This window comes from Tyto alba, unplaced genomic scaffold, assembly GCF_018691265.1.
Source record: "Tyto alba isolate M040663 unplaced genomic scaffold, T.alba_DEE_v4.0 Super-Scaffold_44, whole genome shotgun sequence".
Taxonomy (NCBI): domain Eukaryota; kingdom Metazoa; phylum Chordata; class Aves; order Strigiformes; family Tytonidae; genus Tyto; species Tyto alba.
The window spans coordinates 3263309-3285946 of record NW_024881320.1 but is presented as its reverse complement, the minus strand read 5'-3'; the positions used below and the strand labels follow the sequence as shown (position 1 = coordinate 3285946).

The following is a 22638-nucleotide window of genomic DNA, read 5'->3' as shown; positions in this document are numbered from 1 at the left end:
TTAATGAAGTCCAGCAGCACCACGACCGGGTACACCGCGTCTGTGACATGAGAAGTTTTTTGTGGAGCATCGCTTTGTGTGTAGCACTGCCCATTTACAGTTATGTTCATGTACTTCCAGGAATCTGTGTTGGAGCAGATCCTCTGCTATTTTAAATCAGTCCTATTCCATTGAAATGACTGGAATTATTTTAGGCAGCTGAGAAACCTTATGCAAAGAAAGAAAGAAAGAAAGAAAAAAATATTTACATACTATGGGTTTCTTAAGTATCCTGTTTAACGAGGATAATGTTTTGCTTAACAGAAAGCCTTGACGATCAAGGTCTGCAATAGTGTCACAGCGACTCTCACAAGGGCGGGACGGCGTTGTCGCTCACCCTGAACCGGCTGCCCGGGAGCGGGGCTCCGCTCCGGCACCCCAGCCCCGAGCTGAGGGCGAACGGGGCGGGTGCCACCCCACCCCACCCCCCCGGAGCAACCTCGGGGGTCGGGGATCCGCGCTCCCTTGCCCGCAGGGTTCAGGCAGCCCTGGCAGCGCGGCGGGGTGAGAAAGAAGGAGTTGCGGGGCCGCCCTCACACTCTTCCCCCTCACGGGCGGCCTGCCGCGGGGCCGCGCCGGATCGTCCCCGCCGTTCCCAGCCAGTTGAGGGGGGCACGGCAGTCCCCTCAGCGCCGGGAGGTAACCCCGGAGGGCAGGAGAACCCGGCCGCTTCACTCCCATTCGACGGGTTTAAGCCCTCTCGACGCCCACAAACGGACTGAGGCGCCGAAGTCGCCGTCGGTTCCCTCCGTTCCCCCTCACAGCGCCCGGCCCCGCCCCCCCCACCTCAGCCCCGCGCGCGCGGGCCGGCGGCGGCGGCGGCGCGGGGCGCGTGCGCAGTGCGCGGGCCCCGGCGGGCGGGCGGAGCCGAGCCGCGCCGCGCCGAACGGAGGGAGCATTGTGCGAGGCGGGCGGGCAGGACGGGCGGACGGACGGACAGACGCCGCGAGCAGCGCCGAGAGCCGCGTTTCTCTCGCTGAGGACCGGCCGCCGTCCCCCTCCCCCCCTTTTTTCCCCCCCCCTTCCCCTCCCTCTTCCTCCTCCTTCCTCTCCCCCCCAGCAGCATGTCGGGCCGGTCGGTACGGGCCGAGACCCGGAGCCGGGCGAAGGATGATATCAAACGGGTGATGGCGGCCATCGAGAAAGTGCGCAAATGGTGAGCGGGCCGCGCCGCGCCGGGACCCCGCGCCCGCCCCACTGCACCCCCCGTCGCGCCCCTATCCCCCAACCCCCCCTCCATGCTCCCCCCCACCCACCCTCACTCCCCGGTTCGCCACCCCGCGCCGTCCCCTCACGGGGCCGGGGCTCGCCGGGCGGCCGCGGGGGGCGGGGAGCCGGCGGCACCCAGAAGCCATTTCGCTCCTGCGAGTCACATGAAGGCGGCGGCGGCGGCGGCGTGTGAGGGCGAGAGGCGGCTCCATTGTGCGGCCGAGCCCGCTCCCCGCCGACCCCACGCCGCTCCCCGCGGATCCCGGATCCCGGCCCGCGACGGGGAGCGGGCGGCGGGTCGGGCCGCGCTCCTCCCGCCGCCCTCCCCTACGAAGGGCCCCGAGGAGCGGGCCTGGGGGAGCTCCGCCGCCGGGTCCGTGTGGAAATAGTGCTCGAAGTATTTAAAAACCCCTCCCCGCGTTAAAAACACCTCTCTGAAGCGCCAAAGACTTCATTTTTTTTTTCTTTTATTATTACACATACACTTATTTATTTTACCTTTCAACTTCCTGAGGTTTGCACGTAAGCGCAGCAAACCCAAGCCAGGATCGTCTCCCACAAACGCTCCAGCGGTTTGTAAATCCCGAGCGGAGCAGGAGAGAGCGCGTAATTACCGCTGGAATTTGTTTTAAATTATATAATGAAAGGTTGTACCCCCAGTGAAATAATTCCCCTTTGTTAGGCCTTAAACATGTTTTGGCATTTCCCCGCTTTTGTCTTTTTCTGCTTTTGTTAGGAAAATGACCATGAGGTGTTTAAACAATACAGTAAAACAGTCACTGCAATGTTCTGCACAGTCAGTCCAGGGTTTTTGGATGGGATTAAAGAGCAGTGCCAGTGTGACTTGAGAGCGAATCTTTCTTCCAGCAAGTTGACTGTTCAGTAGTCTTTGTGCATGTATCTTAAAATACTTTCTTTAAACATATGAAATCCACGGGGAAATCCCTTGTGTTAGTATTAATCTGCATAACTCTGCTGTTTTGAACCTGGTGAAACAAGGGGACGCTTTTATTGCTATCTGCAGACAGTGCTTTGCTTTCATTAAAACGAGCGAAATACAGAATTAAACGTATTCGCTAGTAGGTTGAAATGGATTGTTGCGTTTTAAATGGCCTTGAGCACATGAATGGGCCTGTTGGCTTGAACCGGACAAAGAATCGGGACGTGTGTCCAATAACGCAGGGCACGAGATGGGGATTTCAAAGAATCCAGCCATTGTGCAGGGAGCCGGAGCAGCCCGAGCTCTGCATTTCGGTTGGTTTCAGGAACTCTCTTCTACTCGGGTGGTGTTTTTAAGTGCTGTTTGCTGACTGGTGGGCCAGCTTTGAAGGGTCGGAACAATGTATAGCAATGTGACAGGACTTTTGTTCAAACGGGAGTGTTGTTGGATGTGTGGGACTATTTTGTCGAGGTATTTCATTCATGAGCACAGCGTACTTCCTTTGAATCCTGGTTTATGGATTTCAGAGAGGAATAGAGGCAGGAGCTTGGCCATTGCACAAATTTTTTTTTTTTTTTTTTTTTTCCTTGGCAAGGGCTCTCTGCCATCATGTCCATTTCTATGGCTTCCTCTATAAAACAGAAATCTTGCAGTGTAAATAGGTTTTTGTATGTTTTAGCCCTCACAAGAGACAACTTGCTTTAAAGGGTTCCTATACAGAATCATGCAAAGTTCCTTTTGATTATTGTCTTAAGTGTTCATCTGGCTTTTTGTGTGTGCATCTCACAAGTATTTGCATAAACCATTTTTCTTACTTTTAAAGGAAATGTAATTTGAAGGTGAACGACATGATTCCCCCCAACTGCAGTCAAGTACAGTGGGAAATTAGCAAGAGAGATTCTGTGTTTTGTGGTCTAAATGTTTCGAGAAGACTTGGCTTGTTAAATTGAACTTTACACGCTAGCAATTTCTGCGTCTTCGGAAGAGCCACATAGGCAATTTCCAAGTGTGCAGATTCATTTGCATAATAGGAGCAATTTGTTGCCATCCACAGCTCTTCTGTGGAAATGCAGCCACTGAAGATTAAAATACTTTGCATCCAACATTTCACCGAACAGAGTTTTCCAAGACTCGTGTGCTCGGAGTGCTGTATGCCAAGGATGAGTAGAGAGGCAGACCGAGCTGTAAACTCCTGTGAGCAGACAGTGTCTCTGGTCCGTGCTGCCCTGTGCTTTACCGACCTGTGAAGGTGTGCAGCAGCCTCGCTGTGCAATATTTCTGAATGCCTGTACTGCCACATCTATGAACATGCCTGTTGGAAAGCAGTTTCCATCAGTGCAGACTTTGTTCCTTAGAAAATCAGTGTTCGCTCTTAGACAGTGAGCTCTTTGATGCAGGTACCCTATCTTCATGTGTGTTTGTAGAGCGCCTAGCACTTCTGGTATTACTGGAACTTAGTAGTAAACAGTGAAGTTGTTACGTTTTTATCTTGAGATTAATGTAACCATATCTCCTTTGTTTAAACCACTCTTATGAATGAGCATCTATTTTAGAAAACACACAGCACGTGTCTTACAGAATACACGGTTGTGTTGTATTTGTATGGCAGAAATGTTAAAACTTCCATGGTGAAGAGGGTAGTTCTAATTTTTTTTTTAACAATACTTACAGTTTTTCTTTCAGTCTATTTTAAAAAATCCTCTGAGATAAATTTATCTCCATGAATTGTGAAAGGTACAGGATTGTGTTTTGTCTTTAAAGACTGATGGGTATATGTAGATTCTAAATGGGTTCTCAAGAAGAGAGGGGCAAAAACTACCGTGCCCTCAACCAGCATTAGAAAAATACTGGAAACACTCTTGTTTTGTAAAAGTCTGATTTATTAAATGAAAGAAAATGCAGACATCTACTAAGAGACAAGTAATGGGCAGGTGGCAAGCATAAGTGGTTAGGATGTCTTGGGAGGCAGTGAAATAATTTGCAGGGGTCTGTAGCACTGCTGAGCTTTCAGACAACTGCAAACATTTAAGGATAGAGGTATGGTGTGGCTGATGGGGATAGATACCCTAATTTAGGGAATGCACCAGGAATGAGGAAGTCTCGTTGTGTTGCCTTGTCTTTGAATTGCATTATCTTTGCAGAAGCCCTTTGACCTTTTTCTGACCCATAAAGCCCTAATCTAGGGAGAGTGATAGCACCTTATGAAGAAGAGGTGAACCTGGACAACTGATGAAAGTATTTACAGAAAGTGCTAAGTATTAATTATAGCAGGGAATTGGCTGTAGAGGCAGACATGACTTGGGATGTAGCTTAAAACAAAGCGAGTTGTGTAAAAGTTGAGGGGCAAAGTCATCACAGCCAGTGTTAACCAGTACCATCGGCTGGGATCGCTAGCTGTGGCTAGGTAGAGGGGAATTTCTAGACAATACTGCTGTAGCTCTCTGTTCACTGTCTCCATTCAGACTTGCTAAAATATTTTTGGGTGGTATGTAATGCTCTGAGGTTGAGCTTCTGCAGGTTTTGCTGCTCATGCTTCCTTCTTAAAATAGACTTTTGCTCTGAAAAGTAGTTATGACATAAAACTTATTAACGTGATGTCTTTGGAAAAAAACTCGGTGCTACTACCGGATTGCTGCCTCGTTTAGTCTGGCTGCATTGGCTGTGTTTGGTTTCCTGCTAAGGTTGTAGTTCAGGTAGAGGCAGTTGAAGTAAACATGCCTAGTGAATGTGCAGGGACTGTACTGAAATACTGGAGTGGCCCAAACATGCTGTTATCATGCTTGGAATTATGATATGTTTCTTCTGGCTCATGATTATTTTGTTTTGAGCCAGGATATGCTGTCTGACTTCAATGAAACCTGGGTGTATGTTATACATAGAGTTTTGTCATGCATAAGCCATGCTTCTCTTTACTGTAAGGAAAGGTGCCTGTTGCAGTGTGGAACCTAGCAGAACTTGCTTAAAAACATGCTTGCCTGTGTGAGTTAAAGGGAACTCTCCTAATGCACCGTATTTAGATCAACTCAGAGGGAACATGCCCTTAACCATTAGTCCTTGTCTGTTGATGCTACATGGTATTTCACTATATTTCCAGCGTGGTAGAGAAACACCATGTTTATCTGGGGCTACTTCACTTTAGTCACTATACAAACATCTACGTAGTAATAGGCGTGCTCTGAAAAGCAAGCCTACGTTTCAAAAAAATCTTTTTTTGTGCATCTGACAGCACTTTTTGTGTATAATAATGGCATTTTCTTTCCCATTCCCCTTTCTCCTTTGCTTGATCCCACAGGGAGGTCATAATTCTGTGATTTTCACCAAACTCTGTTGCAATGCAAGTGAGTGTGATGTGATAAATTCAGCATTATGACGTCACTTCGTGATCATCAACAGAAGATGGGGTATGTGGGAGCAAATCCTTGTGTAAATACAGATTGCTGTGATAAATGATAGTCACGGTAAAAGGCCAAACAAGTGTGAAAGCCTTTTCTTGAATGATAATATATTGGCAGTAAAGGCTTTCTGTTTCTGTGCCATCAAATGTTTCTAGCACTCATTGATGCTGCAGAAGCTGCTTTGACACTTTATGTATAAGTGTAATATACACTGTTGTGTTTGCTCACCAGTATATTACTTTTATACATGGAATTTGATATTCATCTTTGGAGCTTTAGTGTTAATATACAAAATATAAATATATTGAAGAGTCTTGGGCTATTTAGAATGGGAAATTGAGTATATAATTATGTTTTATGATATTACTATGCCTCAGGCATAAGCACTGAAGAAGTGTTGGTACTAATGCTTACCCTATGTATCCTTGGCTGTCCTTTAAATGCTGTGTGGATATGGTTCAGAATTTAAAAATGCTTTAACATAATTTCAGATAAATGTAAGGGTTTATTTCTGCTGCATTGATTAGTTTCTGAATTTTCTATAACTAAAAATTTAAGATACTTTTCAGTGAGGAAGATTAAAAGAAAAAAAATACTGCATATATTTTAAGTTTTGTCATTTTCTAGTGTTGTTACTCCTGAGTCATCCATGAACAGGAGAGGTTTGAAACCAGAAAAAATGGTTTTTTTGTAAAGCTGTGAAGTTTGTCAGCTAGACAGGGGGAAGTAAAGTTGATAATTGCCATATTTATAACTTGATTAGCTCTCAGGTTGATGGTGTTCACCTTTTCCAATCCACCAGTCAATATAGAGATCAACCTACAGAGTATAATAGGGGACAGTGCAATAAAATATTGCCCAGTGATCACTTAACAAAGGTGGAATAGAGTTATGGGGTAGAATTCTGGTCAGGGTCTCAGGATGAGTGGGTTCAACAGCAGATCCATTTTACAGACAGGAAAACAGACAGAGAAACTGCTTAGGGTTTCACAACAGAATGGGCACAAGAGTTCATCAGTTCCTTGCTCCTACTCTGGCATTTGGTCAGTGAGAGTATTTTGCAGTTTGTGCAGCGTTTAGCAAACTTACTGTTATGGGTAGCGTCAGTAAATTGTCAGTTCTAACTAAACGAAATAGAAAGTCCCAAATCAGCAGGTTAGGGTGGTGTCTTTGCACAAGAGATAAAAAGTGAGGGTTCAGATTAGAAGTGGTTTCGGGGGTTTTGGGTTTTTTTGTTGGTTGGTTAGTTTGATTTTTGGTTTTTGTTTTGAAATGGAAAGGCAGTATTACAGATAATATTCTAAGAGTTATTTGCAATCAACATCTTAAATCCTGAAGTTATTTTACCCTGTTGATCTTAAATGTCTGAAAGTCATTACGTTTCTTTGTTAACAAATTTGTGTTTGTGCTGCCAATGATTTTATCAAGTTTTAGGGGAGGTTGTCTTCTTTTTTTCTTATTAATACTTTATGGTCTTAAACCGTCAGTACTGTAAATGCTCACACATGTAAAATATTTGAATAATAGCAGTGTGATATTGGGTTTTCTTTTTAGCCATAAATGTTTGCAGGACTGGGATGTTGGTGTACTTCCATCACAAAATATCCTTATTCCCATTGTTGTCTGAATTTACTGTGTATTGAATTCATAAAAAAAATCCCTATAGCTGAGGGTTATCAAAACTTAAAGTGGTGCTTAAGAAGCTCAAAAGAATTAAAATGTCAGGGCTAACTTTAATACTAGAAGGAAAAAGTTACTAATATAGGTTTCCTCCTGTGTTCTACAGTCTGTCCAGTGAAGATGCTGTGTGAGGCTGCTTTGAGATGCTAACAGGTATCTTGAACTTTTGGTTTTCCAGTGCAGCATCTCTAAGTAATATTTTGCTGTAGGAAAAGACTAAAATCTTGATTTTTTTAAAGCATTTATTCACCTCTCCCCACACCCAAAACAAAACTCCAGCTGGTTTTATTTCCATAATTTCAAAGGTTTTCCTAAGTAGAAATAAGTTTAGTTTGTTTTGTATCCTTAAAAAAAATTAATTATATCATGATCATTTCTTCACAATTAAGTATGCTCTCATTATTGACATGCCCTCATCTCCACTGTCATTTTTATCACATCTAGCAGTAGAGCTCCAAATTAGCATAAAATTGGGTTATGACATACTTTAGCCATCTAGCATACCCAAAAGGATGTATCTAAACACCTTGAGGAAAAACTGCTCCAGGAAGAGCAGTGGGAAAGAAATGAATCTAAAATAGTTTTATACTTTAATTAAAATATTATTGTGGACAGATCTAAAGTTTACCAAATTGCCATATATAGCGTGCTTTTTTTTTTTTTTTTAAAAATAAAACAGGAAAGTGTCTCCTCTAAAGGGAAAACAAATAAGATTGGCTTTAGTAGCTAAAACAAATAGTCAGGAGGATGTTTGTGGCATTTGTACAATGTGGCTGCTTTTGATTCTGGAAGCCCTTTCTAAAAATGGAGCCATCACATATGTATATTTGGAGTCACATCCAGCTTCTCCCATCCTGCAAAGAACAATTTTTTTAATCTGTAACTGGGTCCCAAATCTATTATTTAAGTGTGTTTTTTAAAAATAAAAATGCTTGAGATCTCATGCCAAACTAATTTCAGATGTTCCTGAATATTTAATGGCATTGGTCTTTGTTCTTAACTTTTAATCGATCCATTTGCAGAGCTATATTATAAACCCAAGAACCAGCAGTGGTAATCTGTGACCTGAAAACCAATCACAGAAATGTGATGAAATTCCTCTGGCATTGTGGACCTTCTTTTAATAATCTGATGTAAAGAGCTCAAGGAATTCACCCCTTAACTGAATGTTCAGCATCCTTTCCATCTCCGCGCTCTGTGTCTGCGTGACGCCCTCCAGCCAGATTTCCTTCACAATTTGTCAATGTCACAACTTCATGGCTGGCTGGCAGGGGTGTGCACAGAGGGCCGTAGGTTATGCCTTTTCCCTCTCTGATAGCCTCAGCCTTTCCTTTCCAAGAGAGCTGGGCTCTCCAGAGTCTGAATTCTGCTTCATGACACATAGTGCTACCAATAAGGCTGTTGGTTCCAAGGCTAGAACTTCTGAGCTGTCTGACAGGAGTGTTGAGTGAACGTTAAATTGCTAGCAGCAAATTTCTACCCCTAAACAAACCTCAGATGGTCAAAATGCATTTAGATTTCTAATACCATTAAACAGCTTCATGACAATCAAAACACACTGGTCTGTCTAAAACCTCTTCTGCTCTCTAGAAAGTGAAAATTGTAGGCATTAAATCTGCATTTTCAATAGCTGTTCTTCTTAACTTTATCTTTAATCCAGATCTTATTACTGCTACTGCAGTTACTCACCTAGTCAAGTAACAGCCCTGAGAAATCTGGAGGTTAGCAGTGCTCTAACAAGTTTTTGAAATGCAGAGAACAATTTGCACAATGCAGTACTAAAGAGATGTAATAGAGATCATCCTACTTAATAGACTATTTAAATCCTTGACAAGTTACAATAGTAGATCACTTTCTTTTGAATCCAAAGTTTAACTAACTTCTCCTGCATTGTAATTTTATAGGGAGAAGAAGTGGGTGACAGTTGGCGACACATCCCTAAGGATTTACAAATGGGTACCAGTAACAGAGCCTAAAGTCGATGATGTAAGTATCCTGCAGATGTCTTGTTTTTTTTCAAGATGTAGACACTCATATTTAGGGAAAGTTGAAAGAAATATGCTCTCTATTCTTTGGGCCTTTAAGCTAAGGCTGGTGTGGGTCTTGCAAGCGTATAAGTAGAAGAGCTGCAGGGAAAATGTTGATCTCTACAGAAAGTGATGGTGATGGTGATGGTTCAGTGGGTGGCAGCCTTCCGGGAGTCAGCTTGGATCAATTCTCAGATAACTGTTAAACATTCGGCTTGAAACTGATTTTTGAAGCCTTTCTCTAACATAATAATTGGGAGGCTGGGAGGGACAGCTAAGACAGCAGCTACTTTTCCCCTGTTTCTGCCTGATGCTTTAAAATAAAGTAGCTGGTTTAGAACTGTGCAGAGAATGTATTCTATCTGTGCATCACTGCTGTTTTGCTCAAAAATAGGTGCAGAACACTGAAGTAAGGGTAGGAAAATCCTGTGGAGCTGAGATTGCTTGTATTAAAATGTCCAGCCCAAACAATATAGCAGACATGCTTCTATTGTGATATGTGTTTTCTCTTGATAAATGTTTTATGTATGTATCATGTTTATGTTCTTAGTGTGCACTGTTCATGTGCCATGATACAAATCACGTGGCATAAAAACAAGTGTAAAAATCAAAGCTGATAGGGCTTACAAATTCTTTTTCAAAATGAACATTGCTGTCATTTTATAAAATTAAATCTTTTTATAGACAGAAAGCTAATCCATGGTACCACAGTAAATCAGTGATACAATTTAATATATATCCTAAGTTTGGTACTTGTTCCTTGGGTTGTCATGTGCTTATACTTTATTTGAAATATGAGTTAAGACCTATCTGGAAGAAAACTACTATGTCAAGGAATGTGTAAAATGATGTTTTTTCAGAGAAGACAGTGTCATGATCTTGTCTTATTCAAAGTCCAAATTCAAGACCTATTTTTTGATTAGTGCTGTTTTAACTGAGTTTGTTTCTTTCTGTACCTTTGGTTGTACCGCAGATTTCCGTGACTGTCAGAGTTGTGGTAAGCCTCTTGTATACTTCCAATGCTTGAGCAGCATCTCTGTGGAGTAACCCCTTGTGAACTGGGAAATCTTTCCTGATTTCTTTACAGAAACTTGTTCATTCTTTCTAGTTGTCAAATGTTTGGTCTTGGTTTTATTATTTATAATACATATGGGGGAAAAAGCTCTGCTGTCTATGTGAGAGAGAGGAAGATAATTAGGATATTTAGACTCACAGTTTCTGAAAATGGTTTTCCTGCAGTTAGGATATGCCTGCATGATGGGGACCATGGAACTTTGAAACAGAACTTCTAGGGAGGTTCTGACTGAATTTTCAAGGTGACTGGTGCCTGAAGTCAGATTCTCTGTTAAGAATGGGTTTATATAATGATCTCTATGTGCAGAGTTTTATTGTATTTTTTGAGCCATCATCTTTAGGCTTCAGATTTGCTGAAATTGGGACACTTGTTCAAGACTAGTTACTTTAGTGTCCTGCAGTCACATTCTGTTCAGTACAAGTAGAGGCCGTTGTGCAGCAGCAGTAGTTGCACGCTTGATGTCGTAAGGTTTCTGTCCTTTTGCTCTGGAAGTTCTCACAATTAAAACAAGTGCATATATTTTAAAAATAAATACCAGGTAGGGGTCATCTTGGCTATTTAATTTTGTTGTGAACATCCTTTTGTGTCTGATTTCATCTACCTGTGAAGGAGCAGACAGTATATTTGCTTTTTATTAGAATAGGAGAATGGGATCTTTTTTACTGTTTCATGTTTCAAATGGAAGTTGTCTTTGATTTTAGTGAACGCAGATTAGATTACTTCACACATCACCACCCCCCCACCAATGTTGTTCCTAAGACACTTTGACATTTCTTTGAACTAGAATTAGCTAGGCTCTTTCCTCCTACTAGTTTCGGAAGGCTGTTGTAGAACCTCACTACTTTGATGGTTAAACCTTTTTAAAAAAAAAAACTTTTAAGCATAAATTGCTCACAGTTATTTTTCAATATTTCTCTTGTGGCAAAAGTGTCCTTTTTACCTTAAAAAACCCCCCACAACTAAACCTGAGAGATTATGTCCCCTCTGAACTTTCAGTTTGCAAAGGTAAATAAGTCCATGTGCTTTCACCTGTTTCACATATTAGGGAACAAAATCTGGCTTCTCTGAGGTAAATATACAATTAAAAAATAAGCCTAATAATCTGTTTAAAATAGAGGGAAGAGTCCTTCCAGATATCACTTATGGAATTTCTTCTGCAGTCTTAGACAATATTTGACTGTCATTTTTAGTTTCTTCTCTCACTGGAGGACACTATCTTATCCGAATGGATGGTTTGCCGAGCATTCTTCCTTAGAGTCAGGCTTTTAATTGTCTTCTCAGCAGGCACGCAGGATCCTCCAAAAGCAGTGCAGCTGGCTCTTTCTCCTATGAGACTGATTACGTCACCTCTTAATTGAAAATGCTGCATCCCTTAGCAGACGCAGATTTTCCACGTGATGGATGCCACTGTCTCTTCCTTTGTTTAATGCTTGCAGTCCATACTGTTGTTCGGTCATGAGCATGTTGTGACCTATTGTTCATGTAGGACTGTCTTGCTTATGCTCTTTGTTTTAGGCCAATCTGATTTTTCTTAATCCATCTTTTAGTTTTAATGAAGAAACAGCATTAGTTGTAGAGAAGGAGGAGGTCTCTGCAGTGTTGGTCATTGAGAAAGAGGTAAAAAGCTGTCTCTTTAGTGTTAAAAATTCTAGATCTGTTAATCATTCCTGTTGTGCATGCGTGCATATTGTTTAGGTGTATTCCACAAGCTTTCTTGTATGAAAGGGAGAATGCATTGAGTTTTGCAGCAGTGTGTTGATATGCATAAACCATATAGTGAGCAGAGTTACAAGCTCAGAAATAGGGTATTTTCATTAATCTTAGCTCAGCCTCTGATCAGCAATGTTCTTCCCTTTTTCTGGTATAGCAGAGATTCTTTTGACCTTGCTTTTGTAGCTCTTTGGACAAAGTACAAAGTTAGCAGCCAGCACCTCCCAAGTTCTCCAACTCAGTTTCAGCAACCCATTTAATCATCATCCCTCAGATTCCCTGTTTGTAGAATGAGGGCTATTATTGGGAACATTTATACTTTTTATAAAAATTGTGCAGTTGTTTGAAGATGAAAAACATGCTGAAGTGCCACCTGTTATAAGAATTTCTGAATAAAACCCCTATATATCTTAGTGTTTTGTTCATGAATAATACAATTAGAAAAACAGCCCTGCAGTTATTGGGACTTAAGGCATTATTGATAATGTCAGTTATTATTTAACTGGCTTTAGTTCTCACTTGAAATTGAGAGATGCTTACAGAAGTAATGAGTGGGTAGGGGTTTATATTGCAACATGGATTTCTCTTCATGGTGATAGTCTCATTTGTTTGTGGTACCTTTTGTTTTTCAGAAAAATAAGAATAAGAAGAAAGGGAAAGATGAAAAATGCGGCTCTGAAGTGACCACTCCAGAGAACAGCTCCTCTCCAGGGATGATGGACATGCATGGTGAGTGGGAGAAGGTCAGACCCAATTACCCTATTACACAGCTATGAAAGTGTAAGTTGACAGTGTCAGATTCTCTGTTGCTCAGATGTATGGACAGCATGATTGAGTTAAAGTGAAAACAGCATCAAATACTCATTTGATACCTTGGACTTCTGTGGATGTACTAAGAGTTGTTTAAATGCCATTTTTATTTGGAAGTGTGTATGTGAAAAATAATTGTTAGTGGAGCTAAATATGAAAATAAAAATAGAAACATCTACCATTCAAAATGCTACCCTTGGATGAAGTAGTAACTGTCGAGTTTGCTACTTGAAGAACCAAAATACCCCCCAAAGCCCCAGTGGCATCTGCTATAATTTGTGCGGGTTTTGTACTTTTTAACTCTATAGGTGATTCAAGTCAGAGGAATTCTGCAGGAGTCAAGAAAGCAAGCTCTGGTTCTGTGGTGTCTTCTTTTCACTTCAGCTTGATGAAATTAACTGGTTAAGGAAGCATTTTTTTGCTTGCTAGTCAGCCACTATTAGGTCAATTTTTAAGTGTGTTTTTTTTTTTTTTTTAAGAAAGTGTGAATTGTTGATTGTTAATCTGGTGTTTATTACAGAGGAGCTTGCACAGCTCAGCTCTGTTTCCATTTTTTTACCTTCTAGGTGTTTGGATAACAATTATGACAGAGAATGTAACACTATTTATTTGAGCTGATAAGAAGGGATCACTTTTTAGTGGTTTGTAAATTTTCCCTTTCTGTTTTATTTGCATTTTTATTGCCTGGTTGTTTTTTTTCAGTGTTCACAGCAAGTATGGTCTTGCAATTAAATGATTGAGCAGGATTTTCACAGATATGGATTAATTTTTCATCTGCTTCAAACTTGGTTTTTGTGTTGGTCAGATCATTTAATTTTCTTCAATCTTTTTTCTCCCATCCATGAGGTGAATATACTACTTGCTTTTTTATCATATATCACTTGTGTTTTTAAGCCATACTGTACAATTTCATGATAAACTTAATCTGATCTGATTTCAAGCTGCTCTGAAAAGAGATGGTCCCACCACCAGCTGTGTGTTTCTGAAGTCCTTTGGATGTAACGGTTGTACAGATGCAGAGGGAGGTGGATCTACTTACATGCTAGTAATTTAACTAATAATGCTTTGCTTGGGTTAGTTTTCTTTAGGGAGCAGGAACTTCCCTCTTGGTTATCCATGGCTGTTGTTAGACTGGTTTAAAGATTACAGGAAGCTGCACCCCACTGCTATCCATAAAATATTAGCTGAGATACTTAAACCACTGTCTGGTTTTCACAGGAAGAGGGTACAGGCACAATATTTCCTGTTAACTACAGAAACATGATCTGTGCTGCAGAAATTTACTGTGATCCAAGTTTCTGGAGGCTAGAGAATATTCTGGACAATTATCACTTAGAAACTATTGATATTGGGACTGGATGTTACATTTTACCTTGATGAGGTTTTGTTAGTTTTTTTTTTTTGTTTGTTTGACCTTCGGAACACACTTCAAAAACTATCTGCTTATCTGAACATTGTAGTGATAGGCATTTGTAAATCTGCAGCATGAACACTTAATTAGCAGTGTGTTATATGGACTATAAAATGAGACTGTCGCTTCAGTTGATCAGTTTTACTCATGTTACAAAATTCTGCGTTCTTTTAGAAGAGATCTGAGTAAAACACTCTTGGTTTTATTGCATAATATTAATTAGAGCACCTTTTTTGAAATGTTCTGATTTTTAGTTAACTGCTAGAAAACTCCTGTATTACAGCATAGGCTGCAGGAGCAAAACTTGTGGTGGTGTGGAAAAAAGTTAGATACAGTGTTAGTCTAAATGCTTGGATTTGATCCCCAACAAGCTAGACTGTATTGTGTTATCAGGGAAATAACACAGGAAAAATATGGAAGAATTAAGATGTGCTTTTTTTATCTTGTCAAATTAGACTTTCTTGGTTTTAACTCTTTTTTTAACAGATGACAATAGCAACCAGAGTTCAATAGCTGATGCTTCTCCAATAAAACAAGAAAACAGTAGTAATTCAAGTCCAGCACCAGAACAGAACTTGGCAACACAAGCAGATGGCACTGAAGTAGTAAAGTCTGATGAAACTCAGACAGAAGCAAAGGAGCAGCCTGGTTCAGAAGGTAAGCTGAAAAGATCATCTTCAAAGTCAAGCAAAAAAAGTTATCCTTTAGTGTATCATTTATTTGCTTATCCATTTCAAGAACTGAATAATAACAATTTGAAAGAAATGGTTTTTGAATTCTCATCTTTTATGCGAAAATGGGCCATAATTTCTCTGGCCTACTGGTGATCCTTCCATACAACTGGAAAGGTCAGATTGAAATTCAGGGTTTTTTCCGAGAGAAAACAAACAAGATACTTCGTTTATTGTTCTCATAATCTCAGTCTTGAAAGAAGAAATAATTTAAAATCATCTTTAAAATGTCTGCTACCATGTAATCACACAAATCCTAGAAAGTATTACTTTTGTAGATCTGTGAATGTTTGTTATCTAGTGTGAAAGTAAAAGGGGTGAGATAATTTGAAATTTTTTAACTGTGTAAACATTAATGTAAGATTTCTTTTTCCTTAACCCTGCTAGTTATTTATTCAAAAGTTAGCTCTGAATTCTGTCCTGACTTTCTAAAAGTGTTACAATATTGTACTGCAGTTGTACACAGATTAAAAATACATGTGGGTTAAGAGATTGTTCTGAACCTCACTCATTAAATGGTATTTTGAAACAGTAATTGAAACATGCTCTGTATTTATATTCTTGGGAAGATAACTTTCTTCATCCTGTTAGAACAGATAAAATATGTCCTTAACACCATTCTAATGATTCGGTTGCAGAATTCTTGCCATAGCAAAGAAATTAAATTCTGCCCTCCTGATTTAGTTCTTAGCTCAGTAGATCCAGTAACTGATTTAAATTTAGAGCGTTTATCTTGGTAATAGCAAAATGGTTAAGTATGTTAAAAGTTGTCATTGTTAATTGGGGTTGAAGTTTGACAACAAATTGAAATAAATCAGAACACCGTATCCTTCAAAGAAAATCTCAACTAGCATATATTGTCACAGTAAATGGTAAGGATTTACTCCTAGGTCTAATATTGTCTGAACCTGCTTGTGTGAAGTTGTTACATAGCACACATGCTCCCCTGACTAAATTTAGGTTCAGGGAAAATCATACCAAGTTCTCTGGATTAGATCCAGAGCCAGTCACTGTAAAGTGAAGGGAGAAGTAATGGCAAAAAATCCCCCGTTATTAATACGTTTTTTTTAATGTTGGTTATATGCTGTATTTAAAAATTTGTTAAATAATTATTTATCTACCGAAGTGTTGTGATCAGTGAAACACCTGGAATTGTGACATTGTTCAACTGGATAGGGTTGATGACCTTGTTTGTCTGTCTCATTTCTACACTGAAGTCAAGGAGGTTCCTTAAAGCTCGGGGGACAGTTTGAGTGCTCAGAAATGCCTCACGTGGACTTCTCAAAGAAAACAGGTGCATTCAAAACATTTTGCTGTGCAAACAATTCATTGTAGGCAACAAAGCAGCTTGGGGTTTGGCAGTTTAAAATAGGGATCCACTTACCCAGAGGCCAGCAGCAGCGTGAGTGGTAGCTGTCAGCAGCAACAGGAACAGAACACAACAGCTATGAGCTGTCCATTGTGGAAGTTGTTCCTAAGTGTGTTTTTGTCATGGGGAGATGCACACATCACAGAGTGCTCCCTAACTCAAGTTGCAATGTATGCTGAGTCATACACAACAGAAACTGAAATTCCTTCTGACCCTTGGGACTTGTTTTTTTATCATTATGAGCATACTTTTCTGGTGAGACATGGAAAGGAAGACCGTTCTGTCCGAATTTGCTGAATATGTTCTTTGAGACAGCTCATTGTAGTTGTCATTTTATCTTTAATTCAGTCAGAGAAACTTTCAGAAACACTTGTGATGCTCTATATACAGTACACCACAAAAATACCCATTACTCGCTGGTTATGTTATCATCATTAACCGAAGTTGTCCAAAAAATCTTTTTGATCTTGCATTTCTCTTCATCTAGAATAAATTTGTTTCTTGGGTCAGGGACATGTGGAGAGTTCACTTCCTAAAACTTGAATCCATGTGTACTTCTGAGAATTCATTCAAGTCAAAAAGGATTTTTAAATGAGGTGAAGGAAGGAATAGGTTCCAGTCCTTACACTGTTCTTGTTGTGGGTAGTGAAGGAAATATAACTGACCTTTTACAATCAAAGGGGTTTGGTTTTGGGTGGTGGTGTGTGTTTGTTTGTTTTGTGTTTTGTTTTGTTTTGTTTTTTTTTTTTTTAATTGAATCTCTACTTCTGGACATTCTGTGTTAAACTTCTAGAGCTCTTTAACCTGTAAAGACATTTTAAGTGCCCTTATCCCATGTTTGAGTGAATGGGTGCTCTAACCCTGAGTCCTCTGTAAGCCTTGTTTTGAGAGAGAGAGAGAGAGAAGGGTTTAAAACAAACAAACAAACAAAAACAAAACAAACAAACAAACAAAAAAACCAACATGAAAGTTGGAAGCAGGTAGGAGCTATAACAAGCTCAAAGACTTCTCTACAAGTATGCACCTGAATTAAAAATTCTACAGCCTTAATGGTTAAGCTAGCTAGCTGAATTTCTAAATTTTATCTTGAAAGTAGTATCAAGCAAAAAAGTGGATTTAAAATATATGACTCAGTTTCGTTTCAGATAACTTTATTCTCTCTCTCTGGCTACACAAGTTTAGATCCATTAATTATAATTGAGCCCTTTTTATAGCTGCCTTTTACTTAGGTTTGAAGCAAGTTTCCTTGTGGTCAGTCCCTCTGTAGACTTTTATGTTGAAACTTGTTTGCTGGTAGCCTTGACCTTGTTCTGTGTTGCTGCGTGTGTGGGAGCTTGGCTCCCTCTAGGGACTGGTCCCAGCAACTGTATTCTGCCGGCAGTGGGAAGGCAAAGATCATCTCCAGTGGCAGCAGCCAGTGGTTTTGGTCCTCGAGTTTGAGCTTAATTCATTATATTCATACTGTTATGTATGTTATCATTAATGATGACATACGGGTGAAATTTTATGTGTTTGGGATGTTTGTTGCTAATGAGAAGACATCCTAAAAGCTCCTGCTGAATGCTTTCGTTTGTTTAAAATTATTTCTTGAAATTTCAGATACCTCTGATGAACAGAATTCACAGTCTTCAATGGAAAATTCCATGAATAGTTCAGAGAAAGCAGAAATTCAGTCCTCTGGAGAAAATGATATAATTACAGAGGCATCTAAAAACTCTCAGGTAACTTTAAGTGCAAAAGCCAAATTACTTGGAATTTGGAAAAGAGAATTTTTACCAAAAAGCAAGCATAAGGAGGTCAGTTGTGTATTTAGACTAATTTCCAAAGGTGACGACAGTAAAGCAGCTGTAGAGTATTAAATGTACGTGTGTCTTGTTTTGTGGTTAATCTGATTGGCTTCTTGCACTTCACATAGCTTGAACAGTAAGACTAGATTGGTCTGATGTACTTTTCAGTTTCCTAAACCAGTCTGTGTTAATTTTGCAAGGGAATATGAAAATATAATGTTAATAAATTGCTTGGACCTAACCTACTGGACAGGCCTTTGAAGACCAGTCAGAAGTAAAGTAATTTCAATAAAAGTAAATGCATATATGGCAGTTAGGAAGGTTAATTTTTGTAGATTCAGTGGAAGAGAAGTTTGGATGTTCACTCACTGGTATAATGAAAAATTCTGGGTGGGTGGGAGAAAGAAATTATTCTTGTAGTTGTCCCCCTCACACTGAGATCCTCAGGCAGAGCATTGCTCAGTCCGTTGGTTTTCCTTGTGGGTGGTTGACTTGTTTCAGGGCACACCTTGCGCTTTCCAAACCTTGCATGTTCTGTCCTGTAGAGATTGCTTTGGCTACAGCAGGAGAAAATTCGTGTGCACTTGGTGTGAGTTGTGCTCAAGTGTGGCGTTGAGGGAAGTCTGGGTATAACCATGCATCAAGGTTGTTGCTTGGAATATTCACTGTGGTTTTTAGCCCAGAACTAGAATTTTACCCTTTCTCTGTAGACGACAAGAGGTGTAAGGATGTTGAGGTAAGATATAACTTGAGGAGTGATTGCAGGAAGCAAATGCACTTGGTAATGTCATTCTTGCATCCAGGGATGCTTTGTATTTTACAAATAATGCTCCAGGGAATTTGATCATGCTTTTTGTTTGATGTTTATGGTGCCTGAAATGTAGTGCAATGATAACATGGCTGTTTTTCTTTTCCCCCCTCATTAAGGACTCTGAAGGAGTGCCACCTTCTAAAAAGATGAAAGTAGAGGCTTCCCAACAAAATGTTGAAGAGATTTAGACTATAGATTTTTCTGGTCAGTTTTTATGTAAGGTACATCAGTGGGCTTAATTATAGAACAACCTTACTTAAGCATCTTCTCTTGGATGAGGACAGAACTTCTAACTTTTCAAGTTACCAAGCAAAAATCCAAGAAAGCCTAACAAAGGTTTAACTTCTCAGACACTGAAAACTTTTTCCTGTGAAACAAACATTGAGAACTTTTAAGTTACTGTCTCTGAAATGGTTGGAGTAAACAACTCAGGAGGGGTCTACGCACTGTTTCTAAAGTCAAAATTACAATTATGTTGCTGCTGTATTATTTTTTTTTTTTTCATTTCTCTATTTAACATTGTAAGATATTTAAGGATGGTACAGGTCAGGTATTAGCTTTCATGTGAAGTTCATTGTTCTGGCGTGATGTCTGCTTTTGTTTTGTGCCTTGTGTTCTGAAAACAGTGCTAACTTTTAAAAGTTGTTTTGCAACTGTCTCCTTTGCAAAGTGGCCTATGTTTGTATAATGCCATGTAGTAAGGCTTTTGCTTTTTTCTTTTTTTTTCTTTTCTGTTCGGGGTTTTTGTTTTGTTTTTAATTTTTAAATCCCTGGTGCTTAAATTTTTAACAAATACAGATCAGGAAGCCATTTTCACTCTTGGAGTCCAAGGAGAAAAAGGAGCTTGATATTTTATTTTAGCAGCTATAGTGGAGATCTTTTATTGAATGCATGGCATTCGCAACTGTAAATTTGGTCTTCTAAATACCTAACTTCATCAGAAGTTAACATGATCTGTTTACCATTTGTAGTCCAGATCTGAATATATACTATAACACAGCAGTTAAAATACTTGCGTATTAGGTCCAGAACTCTGTACTGGGTACAACTTGCTTTACAGAAAAGTTCCACTATGTATATAAATAGGATCAAAGGGATTGATGCACAACGAATTTATTTTCAATTGGTCTTTTTTGATATCATGGTTTCACTGAACTGGATTTCACTGTACTGTTTCTTTATGAGATGTTTACTTCTGTGTTCCAGGTTAATACTGTATTTGGGGTTTCTTTTTTCTTTTTTTTTCAGCAAGTCTTGTAAGTAAGCCTTGTTGTTTCCATAGTCCCTACATCATTGTTAGAAATGTTCCTTGTTTTCCAATTATGTTGAAGTGTGCTTATTCTAAACGTGATTGAAAGGCACGAAGTATGTGCAACTCCCTTCAAATTCGTGGCATGTAGGAGTGCAGAACCATCTGCATGAGGTCACACAGGCCTGATCTTACAGTGGGCTTTGTACTTCCAGGGTGAGCTCCCAGTTATAAATACTTGGTGGGAACTGCTTATTTCTCACTTCAGTACACACACACACACACACAGGCGCATATGTATGCACATACGTATTGCTGGATCGGGCCCTTAGTCTGTCTTCACTTTATGTGGGAGACAGGACTTGTAATTTAAAAGATGATGTCACAGCTATGAAAATGGTTGCATATAGTTTGTAAGCTAAAAACTGTAAATACTTTTTTAAATGAAAAAAAAAAATTGCTTCCAGTTGATACATTTTCATAATTAACTCTTCATTAAGCTTATTTATTTCTGAATTCTCCAATAGTGAAAATGGCTTGCACTTAGACTACTGCATTGGGTTTGCAATTACCACTTTATTATGAAAACCAGTGGGGAAGTGGGGGGAGGGAATAGAGGGAGGGAGGAGTGGGGAGCCAATACTGACCTTCCATAAGATGTTTGTAGGATTGAACTCCAAATAACATATGACATTCAGTTTCGGAACTTTTCCTTTATGTTAAAATAAAACTTTTTGGATTTTAACTGAATAAAATTTGATTGCAAATCATTCATGAAAACAGTGTGCTCCCTGATAAGTTTCTGGGATTTCTGGTCTGATCATGAAGTCCATTAACATTCTGAAAATAAGGAAATGAGGAGCCAAAAACTATATTTGCACAATATATGCAATGAAACGGTAGAATTCTCTCTTGAATTGTGTGTATGCCTAAAATGTGGATAACTGGTCAATGACGATTGATTTGTATGTATATTACATTCAGATTTAAGTGATATTTTGTGAGAAGTTCTATTGATATATTAAATGGGCAAATCTAGAAAGATTCAAACTTTAAAATATTTTTGATTTACTAACTTTTTGTTGTTTTTAATGCTAAAACAAAACAAATCTGATGCCACCTTTGACAAGTAGTCATGTTTACTAATCCCTATCTTCAGGTGCATCGCAGCAAGTTTTTAATTTTAATTTTGTAGACGTTTCCAAGGGAGTAAATAGACTTTTCATTTAGAAACTAATTCCTGTACTTTAGGAAGAAATAAAATATATAAATAGCACTAAAAATACCTCAAATTTTTCATTAGATAGAAGCATTTATTGGCATTATTGACATCAGCAGGTTTAATTACAAACTTCCTTTTCTCTCCTGTGGCTTCTGCTCAGAACTGTTCATTGTTCTGTGGCTTACAAGACAAGGCATCATAACCATATTCCTAGAGGCTTTATTTCAAAAGTAGTAATACTTTATTTACAGCTTACACAGAATACATTCAGAACTTTTTTTTTTTTTAACCAGAGATTCTAGTGACAACAGACAACTGAACAAGCAGATAGATTTGGGTTCCTTAGACCTGTTATTGTCAGTCTCTAAGGGAAGAGACTTTGACATTATCTGGTATGAAGAAATCCAAAATAGTGTATAAGACTGTTATTAGTCTTTTTTTGAAGTGCCTGATAACATTTATGGGCCAACGGATGTGATTAAACACATTTTAATGCCAGAAAGTACAGATGGGACCAAACCAGAACAGCGAATTCAAATCGACCTGAGGTTTGAAGCCAGATCTAAATCTAGCTTTTTTTTGGCTTGGACCTATCTCTACCAGAAATTTGTTTTATGAACTCACTGTAAAAGGGTTTATTGAAAGCATTGAGACGTGGAGCAGGAGAGATGTAATTTTCTTCAAGATGACTGAAAGTTCTCATACAGCTAATGTTTTAGAAATAGTGCAAATATCAAGAAGTGCTTCCTTGCTACAATGCTGAATGTTGGAGCTTCAGTTACAAATAAATTAAAAAAAAAAAAAAAAAGTAGTAAAACAAAACAAAACAACAACAAAAAAAAAACAAAACAAAACAAAACAAAAAAAAAAACGAAAAAAACTAGAAGCAAACAAGTAAATTAGCTGAGTTTGTGGAACATGTGGGAAGGCCTTCCGAATAAGCGATTTACTCAGCCAAACATTTTATAGCAGAACTATTCCTTGGAATTTTTATGCTTGGGAAAGTAGTTGTTAAACATTCCAAAAAGTGCTGGCACTTACAAAACAACAAAAAATAATCAACAAGGCAGTATAAAATATTGGTTTTGGGTGGCTATCTTCATACATAAACATTGTCATGTTTTGGAATGTTCTTTATATCTAAGGGCCTGTTAGAAGGTGTAAAGAATTTTG

General features: G+C 39.3%; 1 protein-coding gene across 2 annotated transcripts; it reads left to right on the top strand.

The window, feature by feature from the left end:
• Nucleotides 1-891: 891 nt before the first annotated feature.
• On the top strand, nt 892-22273 carry BCL7A (BAF chromatin remodeling complex subunit BCL7A). 2 transcript variants are annotated; one of them, XM_042805429.1, is made up of 7 exons: nt 1088-1195; nt 5481-5589; nt 9168-9249; nt 12708-12804; nt 14783-14953; nt 17996-18117; nt 19111-22273. In XM_042805429.1, exons 2-7 carry the CDS (start codon nt 5555-5557, stop codon nt 19180-19182), a joined length of 579 nt encoding a protein of 192 aa, XP_042661363.1. In that variant the 5' UTR covers nt 1088-1195; nt 5481-5554; the 3' UTR covers nt 19183-22273. The 2 variants fall into 2 exon arrangements, with proteins under 2 accessions (XP_042661362.1, XP_042661363.1); XM_042805428.1 differs by lacking the exon at nt 5481-5589 and having other exon boundaries at nt 892-1195.
• Nucleotides 22274-22638: the final 365 nt, after the last annotated feature.

Bases quoted from the DNA above. Each gene is read 5' to 3' on its own strand.
- BCL7A (XM_042805428.1), top strand. From the start codon at position 1,104: ATGTCGGGCCGGTCGGTACGGGCCGAGACCCGGAGCCGGGCGAAGGAT. The intron at 9,250-12,707 runs GTAAGTATCCTG...TTTGTTTTTCAG, and splicing joins CAGAGCCTAAAGTCGATGAT to AAAAATAAGAATAAGAAGAA. The intron at 14,954-17,995 runs GTAAGCTGAAAA...TTGAAATTTCAG, and splicing joins GGAGCAGCCTGGTTCAGAAG to ATACCTCTGATGAACAGAAT.